Source organism: Arvicola amphibius, chromosome 6, assembly GCF_903992535.2.
Source record: "Arvicola amphibius chromosome 6, mArvAmp1.2, whole genome shotgun sequence".
NCBI lineage: Eukaryota > Metazoa > Chordata > Mammalia > Rodentia > Cricetidae > Arvicola > Arvicola amphibius.
Window position 1 is genome coordinate 62,822,796 of NC_052052.2, and position 9,173 is coordinate 62,831,968.

Here is a 9,173-nt window from a genome sequence, read left to right on the forward strand (position 1 = left end):
TGTCAGTGGTCAAGTGGGCAGTGTCAGTGTCAGATGGGCAGTTCCTTGCCCAAAGGTCAGTTTTGTCAAACAGAAAACAAATTCCAAGTAGAGTGTCTTTGGTGCTCAACAGTCTCTTGAGAATAGATCAGTGCTGCCAGGAGCTTCATGTCTCATACAAACAGAACCCTAAGAGATTTAAATGCCATGTTCTACAGTTCTCTGAAGTGGTTAAAGATTACGTATCTATATGGAATACAATCTATATGTATCTAAAGAACTTGATTAGTCTTACTATAAGTATGACAAACATGGAAGACCATAGACCTATAATACTTAATAAATATATAGCTTAAAGACTAAGACTTCATATTAGAATATTAAACAATCTTTAAACACAACTGTTCAGCAAATGAGGACAATTACTTCAAAATGTAAACAATGTATAAGTATCTTGATTAGAGGTAGAAACTTCATATTAGAATATTAAACAATCTTTAAACACAACTGTTCAGCAAATGAGGACAATTACTTCAAAATGTAAACAATGTATAAGTATCTTGATTAGAGGTAGAAATGTATATTGTAATATGATAAATATATCCTAAAATTGTATCATTATACAAAATGTCTTAAGCAGAGGGAGAAGCATGCATGTATACAATATGACAAAATAAATTTGCCTAGATGTACAAATAATGTAAAGAGAAATAGGAGCATATTCAATATAATTTGAATTTGTATCAATATACAAGAATCTATACCAATATAAATTGCCTATAAATAATAGTTCACAAATATTTTATTATTTTAAATATTTTAAATAAATATTTTAAAAAACTATTATTATTAGTGTGAACAAGCGCATACTAATCTATTATCCCATCCAGTTTCCTCTCTTTTAAAAAAATGTTTATTTATTTATTATGTATACAATATTCTGTCTGTGTATATGTCTGCAGGCCAGAAGAGGGCACCAGACCCCATTACAGATGTTTGTGAGCCACCATGTGGTTGCTGGGAATTGAACTCAGGACCTTTGGAAGAGCAGGCAATGCTCTTAACCACTGAGCCATCTCTCCAGTCCCTCCTCTTTTTTTTTTTTTTTTTTGGTTTTTCGAGACAGGGTTTCTCTGTGGCTTTTTGGAGCCTGTCCTGGAACTAGCTCTTGTAGACCAGGCTGGTCTCGAACTCACAGAGATCCGCCTGCCTCTGCCTCCCGAGTGCTGGGATTAAAGGCGTGAGCCACCACCGCCCGGCCCTCCTCTTTTTTTTTTTTAAAGAGATCCCTGATCCTACATAATTTCCATCCCAACCTGCAACCCTACACCAGTTATAATCAACCCCTAATTGATATCCCTAAACCTGAGGACAAACTTTGTTGGGAGAGGGGACATTATTTTCTAGAATTACTTCTAGCCATCATGGGGGTGATGTTCTTGCTTTCCTTTTTTTCCTTTTTAAAATTAATTTTATTGAGATATACATTTTTCTCTGCTCTCCTCCCTTCTTCTACCCTCCCCTCCAAACCTCTCCCATGGTCCCCCATGCTATCAATTTACTCAAGAGATCTTGTATTTTTCTACTTTTCATGTAGATTAGATCCATGTATGTCTCTTTTAGGGTCCTCATTGTTGCCTAGGTTCTCTGGGATTGTTAATTGTAGACTGGTTTTCTTTGCTTTATGTCTAAAAGCCACTTATGAGTGATATTTGTCTTTCTGGGTCTGGGTTACCTCACTCAATATGATGTTTTTTTGGATCCATCTATTTGCCTGCAAATTTCAAGATGTCATTATTTTTTTTCTGCTGTGTAGTACTTCATTGTAGAAATGTACCACATTTTTCTTATCCATCTTTGTGTGAGGGGCATTTAGGTTGTTTCCAGGTTCTGGATGTGATCAACAATGCTGCTTTGAGCATAGTTGAGCACATGTCCTTTTGCTATGATTGAGTATCCTTTGGATATATACTCAAAAGTGGTATTTGCTGAATCTTGAGGAAGATTGTTTCCTAATCTTCTGAGAAATCACCATACAGATATCCAAAGGGGCTGTACCATTTGCACTCTCACTAGCAATTCAGATGTGTTCCCTTTACCCGACAACCTCTCCAGCATAAGCTGTCATCAGTTATTTAATGTTGGCCATTCTTACAGGTGTAAGATAGAATCTCAGAGTTGTTTTGATTTGTATTTCTCTGATGGGGTTGGTGAAGATCTTTTCCCATTCTGTAGGCTGTCGTTTTGTCTTGTTGACAATGTTCTTTGCTTTACAAAAGCCTTTCAGTTTCAGGAGGTCCCATTTATTAATTGTTTCTTTCAGAGTCTGTACTTCTGGGGTTATATTTAGGAAGTGGTCTCCCGTGCCAATGTGTTCAAGTGTACTTCCCACTTTCACTTCTATTAGTTTCAGTGTGGCTGGCTTTATATTTAGGTCTTTGATCTCTTTGGACTTGAGTTTTGTGCATGATGATAGACATGGATCTATTTTTCTTCTTCTACATGTTGATATCCAGTTACAGCAGCACCATTTGTTAAATATGCTTTTTTTCCATTTGATTTTTTTTTTGCTTCTTTGTCAAAAGTCAGGTGTTTGTAGGTGTGTGTGTTAATATCCAGGCTTCAATTTGGTTTCATTGGTTCTCCTGTCTGTTTTTATGCCAATACCAGGCTCTTTTCAGTACTATAGCTGTGTAGTAGAGTTTGAAATCAGAGATTGTGATGCCTCTAGAAGATCTTTTATTGTACAGTGGTGAGGGAGGTCCTTCTGTCTATGTGTTGCTTTTATTGGTTAATGAATAAAGAAACTGGCTTGGGGACCCACTTCCGTCCCTTGCTGCTGGAGACGGCGCTCCGCCGGGGTAGGTGAAGGATCCCAAGATGGCCAGGCGTAAACTTGCTCTAAAAACCATTGACTGGGTGTCTTTTGTGGCGATCATACCCCGAAACCAAAAGACCCTCCGCACCAGGTTGGTAAATCTGTCTGAGAAACCACCAGCGATTGACTGGGCTTATTACAAGGCCAATGTGGCCAAGGCTGGCTTGGTGGATGATTTTGAAAAGAAATATAATGCCTTGAAGATCCCGGTGCCCGAGGATAAGTACACATCACTGGTGGACAGCGAGGAGAAGGAGGATGTGAAGAACTGTGCTGCGTTCGTGTCTGAGTCCCAGGTCAGGATCCAGGAGTATGAGAAACAGCTGGAGAAGATGAAGAACATCATCCCCTTTGACCAGATGACCATCGATGACCTGAACGAGGTCTTCCCGGAGACCAAGCTGGACAAGAAGAAGTATCCCTACTGGCCTCACCAGCCCATTGAGAACCTGTAAAAGAGCCCAGGAGGGAGCCAGCCCTTCATTCCAGACTCTGGACTTTAAAATAAAGCATTTACATAAAAAAAGAAACTGGCTTGGCTTATAGCATGGGAGAAGGAAGGCTGAGTCAGGGAGAAGCCATGGAGCTGTTACTGGAGACAGAAGCAGGGAACTTTACCCAGTAAGCCACAGCCATGTGGCGATATACAGATTAATAAAAATGGGTTAAATTCAGATGTAAGAGTTAGCCAATAAGAAGCTAGAGCTAGAGCAGTGCTTTTAAATAATATGGTTTTATGTGATTATTTCAGGACTAACCAACCAGCTAGGAACAAACTAGTGGCCTTCCTACTACAGTACAGGATTGTTTCGGCTATCCTGGGCTTTTTGCTTTTCTACATGAAGTTGAGTACCATTCTTTTGAGGTCTGTGAAGAATTTTGCTGGGATTTTGATGGGCATTGCATTGAATCGGTAGATTGCTTTTGGTAAGATTGCCATTTTTACTATATTAGTTCTACTTATGCAAGAGCATGGGAGATCTTTCCACTTTCTGTTGTCCTCTTCAATTTCTTTCTTCAAAGATTTAAAGTTCTTTTCATATAAGTCTTCCACTTCTTTGGTTAGAGCTACTCTGAGATATTTTATGCTAATTTTGGCTATTGTGAATGGTGATGTTTCTCTGATTTCTTTCTCAGCCCATTTTTTCATCTGTGTTTGAGTTAATCCTGTATTCTGTCTCATTATTGAAAGTGTTTTGGGTTGTAGAAGTTCCTTGGTAAAATTTTTGGTGTTGCTTATGTAAACTATCATATCATCAGCAAATAGTGAGAGTTTGACTTCTTCTTTTCCAGTTTGTATCCCCTTGATCTCCTCTTATTATAGACCTCAAGAACTATATTGAATAAGTACGGGAGAGAGTGGACAACCTTATCTTGTCCCTAATTTCAGTGGAATTGCTGGGAGTTAAATCTTTCCATTTAATTTGATGTTGGCTGTTGGCTTGCTGTATATTGCCTTAATTATATTTATGTATGTTCCTTGTATCCATGCTCTCCCAAGACCTTTATCATGAAGGGATGTTGTATTTTGTTGAAAGCTTTTTTGGCATCTAATGAGATGATCATGTAGTTTTTATTTTTCAGCTTGTTTATATGGTGGATTATGTTGACAGATTTTCGTATGTTGAATCATCCCTGCATCTGTGGGATGAAGCTAACTTGGTCATGGTGGATGATGGTTCTGATGTGTTCTTGGATTCGATTTGCCAGTATTTTATTGAGTATTTTTGCATCAGTGTTCATGAGAGAGATTGGTCTGTAATTTTTTTTCTTAGTAATATCTTTCTGTGGTTTGAGTATAGGGTAATTGTAGCCTCATAAAAAGAGTTTGACAATGTTCCTTCTGTTTCTATTGTATGGAACAATTTGAAGAGTATTGGTATCAGTTCTTCTTTGAAACTCTGGTAGAATTCTGAGCTGAAACCATCTGGTCCTGGGCTTTTTTTAGTTAGGAGACTTTTGATGACTGTTTCTATTTCTTTAGCAGTTATATCTGGTCTTGATTTAATTTTAGTAAGTGATACTTTTCCAGAAAGTAGTCCATTTCCTTTAAGTTTTCCAATTTTGTGGAGTACAGGTTTTCAAAATATGACCTGATGATCCTCTGTATTTCTTCTGTGTCTGTTGTCATGTCCTCCTTTTCATTTCTTTTTATTTCATTTCTTTTGTTAATTTGGATATTCTCTCTCTGCCTTTTGGTTAGTCTGGATAAAGGTTTGTCTATTTTGTTGATTTTCTCAAAGAACCAACTCTTTGTCTCATTGATTCTTTGTATTGTTTTCTTTGTTTCTATTTTGTTAATTTCAGCTCTCAATTTGATTATTTCCTGCCATCTAGTTCTCTTGGGTGAGTTTGCTTCTTTTGTTCTAAAGTTTTCAAATGTTCTGTTAACAACTGGTGTGGGATTATTTCCAGCTTCTTTATGTAGGCATTTAGTGCTATGAACTTTCCTCTTAATACTGCTTTCATTGTGTTTTATAAATTTGGGCATGTTGTGTGGTCATTTTCATTGAATTTTAGGAAGTCTTTAATTTCTCCCTTTATTTCTTACTTGACCCATTGATGCTTTTAGATGAGCATTGTTTAATTTCCATGTGTCTGTGGGCTTTCTGGACTTAGTGTTGCTGTTGAATTCTAATTTTAAGTTATGGTGATCCGATAAGATACATGGGGTTCTTTCAATTTTTTTTTGTATCTTTTCAGGTTTGTTTTGTTATTAAGTATGTGGTCAATTTTTGAGAAGGTTCCATGAGGTGCTGAGAAGGTATATTCTTTTATGTTTGGATGGAATGTTCTATAGATGTCTGTTAAGTCCATTTCAGTCATAACATCTGTTAGTTCCCTTCTCTGTTAAGTTTTGGTCTGACTGACCTATCCAGTGGTGAGAGGGGAGTGTTGAAGTCTCCCACTATTCGTGTGTGTGTGGTTTAATTATATAGTTTAAGCTTTAGAAGTTTTTCTTTTACTTGTGTCCTTGTATTTGGGCCATAGATGTTCAGTATTGAGATTGCCTCTTGATGGATTTTTCCTGTGACTAATATGAAATGTCCTTCTTTGTCTCTTTTGACTGATTTTCGTTTGAAGTCTATTGTGTTAGCTTTTAGGATAGCTACACCAGCTTGTTTGTTAGTTCTATTTGATTGGAAAATTTTCTCCCAACCCTTTACTCTGAGGTGATGTCTGTATTTGAGATTGAGGTATGTTTCTTGTATGCAGCAGAAGGATGTTAATGTAGGAGTGTTTCTATCTATCTGTTGTTTCATTGGTTAATTAATAAAGAAACTGCTTGGCCTGATAGGTCAGAACATAGGTAGGCAGGGAAGACAGAACAGAATGCTGGGAAGAAGGGAAGTTAGTCAATCGCCCTGCCTCTCCTCTCTGGGGCAGACGCCATGGAGCCAGCCGCCAGGTCAGACATGCTGAATCTTTCCTGATAAGCCACCACCTCGTGGTGCTACACAGATTACTAAATATGGGTTAAAGCAAGATGTGAGAGTTAGCCAGTAAGAGGCTAGAGCTAATGGGCCAAGCAGTGTTTAAATGAATACAGTTTGTGTGTTATTATTTCGGGTGTAAAGCTAGCCATGTGGGATCTGGGCGGGATGAAAAGTAGGCCTGCTCACCTCATCACTACAGGATGGATTCTGTTTTTGTATCCAATCTGTTAGCCTGTGTCTTTTTATAGGTGAGTTGAGTCCATTTATATTAAGGGACATTAATGACCAATGATTGCTATCACCTGTTAATTTAGTTTTTGTTGTTGCTGATGCTATTTTGTGTGTTTTTCACTTCTTTGGGATTTGCTGCTGTAAGATAATAAATTATCTGTGTTTTTGTTGATGAAGCCAACCTCCTTGGGTTAGAGTATTTTTCTGGTACTTTAGGGTGATGTTCTTTCCATGGGATCCTGTAAAAGTAAAATGATGGTTAAGTTTCAAGATGACTGTCTGGTATAATTGCAAATAGTCTTTGAGTACTTGGTAGGGTTTATTTATTTATTTTTAATTAGATTTTTAAAAAAATACCAATTTAAATTCCCACTCCCTCACCTCCTCCCATTCCTTCCACATACCCTCCCACCTGGTTTTTCTTATTTAAAACTCTAACTGGAATGTTGGTGCCAATGTGGTCAACTAAATCCACTTAAAAATGTGAGAGAGCTTGAAAAGGATTTCTAGACACACACACACACACAAAAAAACAGAGTTTAATGCAGCTTCTTGCTCTGTTTGCTGGTGGGCAAGCAGAGACATGGCTCCTTTAAGAGGTTTCCAGACTCAGCCTTAGCGGTAAAACCTGCATGGCTTCCTTGTTGCCAACACAAATAGTTCTGACTCTTTCAAGAGGTCTGGCTAAGGAGCGTTTTAATGGGCTCTGTGAGCAATGTGTTACAAATTGCTTAATGGTGACATAGACCCACTGCAACCCTGGCTCTGGGGTGGAAAGAATGACTCTCAGAACAGTGAACATGCCTCTGCCATGTTGTAGTGGGTGGAGTTGGTTCTAGGCATGCCCAGTTAGCATTAAAAAAAAAGAGTGCTCCTGGTCAAAAAATAAATACAGATACACACACAATAAAGTCAGATTCAGATAAAAAAGACCTCTGAATGAGTCACAGTGTTGGATAAATGTATGTAGGCTTAGGAGAGAGAAGAAAAAGAATATACACAATTAAAAAATAAAAATGTAAAGTCTTTAAAGAAACAGAGTGGAGACAGTCATTGATTAAAGGAGTAAAGTAAAATAAGCCATGTAAAGATGGAATATACACAGAGAGTCTGAATTATGCAAATTATTGTAATTTCTTTGAATTTTTTGACTGCAGAGAGACATTTGATTCTGGGGATTGCTAAGCTAAACCAACACATATATTTTAAAGGTATCTTGACTTCAAAACTTGGGTCTAAGGATATATTGTTGGTTTTTGTTTTGTTTTGTTTTTAGAGACAGGGTTTCTCTGTGTAATAGTCCTAGCTGTCCTGGAAATAGCTCTTGTAGACCAGACTGGTCTCAAGATCACAGAGATTCACCTGACTCTGCCTCCCAAGTGTTGGGATTAAAGGCATGTGCCACAACCGCCCAGCAAGGATATGTTGTTTTGGAAAAAAGGTTCTGTTTGTGTTTCCACAGAGAATGAGAACCTGTGGATTCCTTCCAGACGAATGTGGTTTGATGGAACAAGACTACTCCCCCCAGAGGTCTCCGTGAACCCTAGGAATGATTTGCCCAATAAACAGCAGGAAGCAGTTTGGAGAGAACTATGCCCAAATTCCCCAAATATTGTTTATACATGTTTATTTGCATTTAAAGAGGGATATGTTATAGAGATGAATACTTTACATTGGTAAGGATCTTGGTCTGTTGATACAAATTTCAGTTCAATTTTGTAAAACTGTGTATTTGTTTCTGTTTCTGATTAAGGTATGTTTGTGCAGCTCATTTAAAAATGTAATGTATAATTAAGAAATACAGATTAATAGATAAACATCTGTAATAGTCAATCTGGTAGTTATGTTTGTTAGGTTTTCTAGATATATAGAGATATATATTAGTAAGTTAGGTCTTCTTCAAATCTTTCAAAGACTAACAGGATATGGCATTTAAATGTTTTAAGAAATTAGGACTTTTCATGACAACAAGACACATTTGTTCCTGGCAGCACCAATTACTTCAAGAGGAAGAAGAACATTGAAGAGGCTCATTATGGAGTTTGGTAACCATTTGGGCAAGAAACTGCTCTTGCCTGGTCTGCTTGATGTTATTTATGCTGTATGAACTAGACATGCAGGACCGATAGAAAAATGAACTGAACTTGCTGAACTTGCCTAAAGGTGAGACAGTCCTTTGGGATTCCTGCTTCATGATAGAACAGAACGAGTCTGACAGATGTTCTGCAGGACACAGAAGAAAGCAACTGATGGACTTTGCCATTACAAGGCAGAACAGATCTTCAAATTTCTTGCTTCATGGAAAAGTCTGCTGGATTCTATGGACGTGTGTAGAAGGAAGCGGCGGGCTATGTCCCGCCAACCGGCTAGCTTTGCCCAAAATAATTACACGGAAACTGTATTCTTTTAAAACACTGCCTGGCCCATTATCTGTAGCCTCTTATTGGTTAATTCTCACATCTTCCTTTAACCCATATTTAGTAATCTGTGTAGCACCACGAGGTGTGGCTTACCAGGAGAGATCTTAACCTGTGTCCATCTCAGAGAGGAGAATCATGGCGACTCACTATGGCTACTGCCTGAAGCGTCTCCCCACTGCCTGCTACCCCTTTTCCCACAATTCTGTTCTGTCTACTCCGCCTACCTAA

The 9,173-nt window shown here is 38.0% G+C and overlaps 1 protein-coding gene across 2 annotated transcripts; it reads left to right on the forward strand.

Moving 5' to 3' along the window:
- Positions 1-2,859: 2,859 nt before the first annotated feature.
- Positions 2,860-3,377, forward strand: LOC119817869 (ATP synthase subunit d, mitochondrial-like). Of its 2 annotated transcripts, XM_038335312.1 has the most exons (2): positions 2,860-3,051; positions 3,124-3,377. In XM_038335312.1, exons 1-2 carry the CDS (start codon positions 2,860-2,862, stop codon positions 3,310-3,312), a joined length of 381 nt encoding a protein of 126 aa, XP_038191240.1. In that variant the 3' UTR covers positions 3,313-3,377. The 2 variants fall into 2 exon arrangements, with proteins under 2 accessions (XP_038191240.1, XP_038191239.1); XM_038335311.1 differs by having other exon boundaries at positions 2,860-3,343.
- The last annotated feature ends 5,796 nt before the right edge of the window (positions 3,378-9,173 follow it).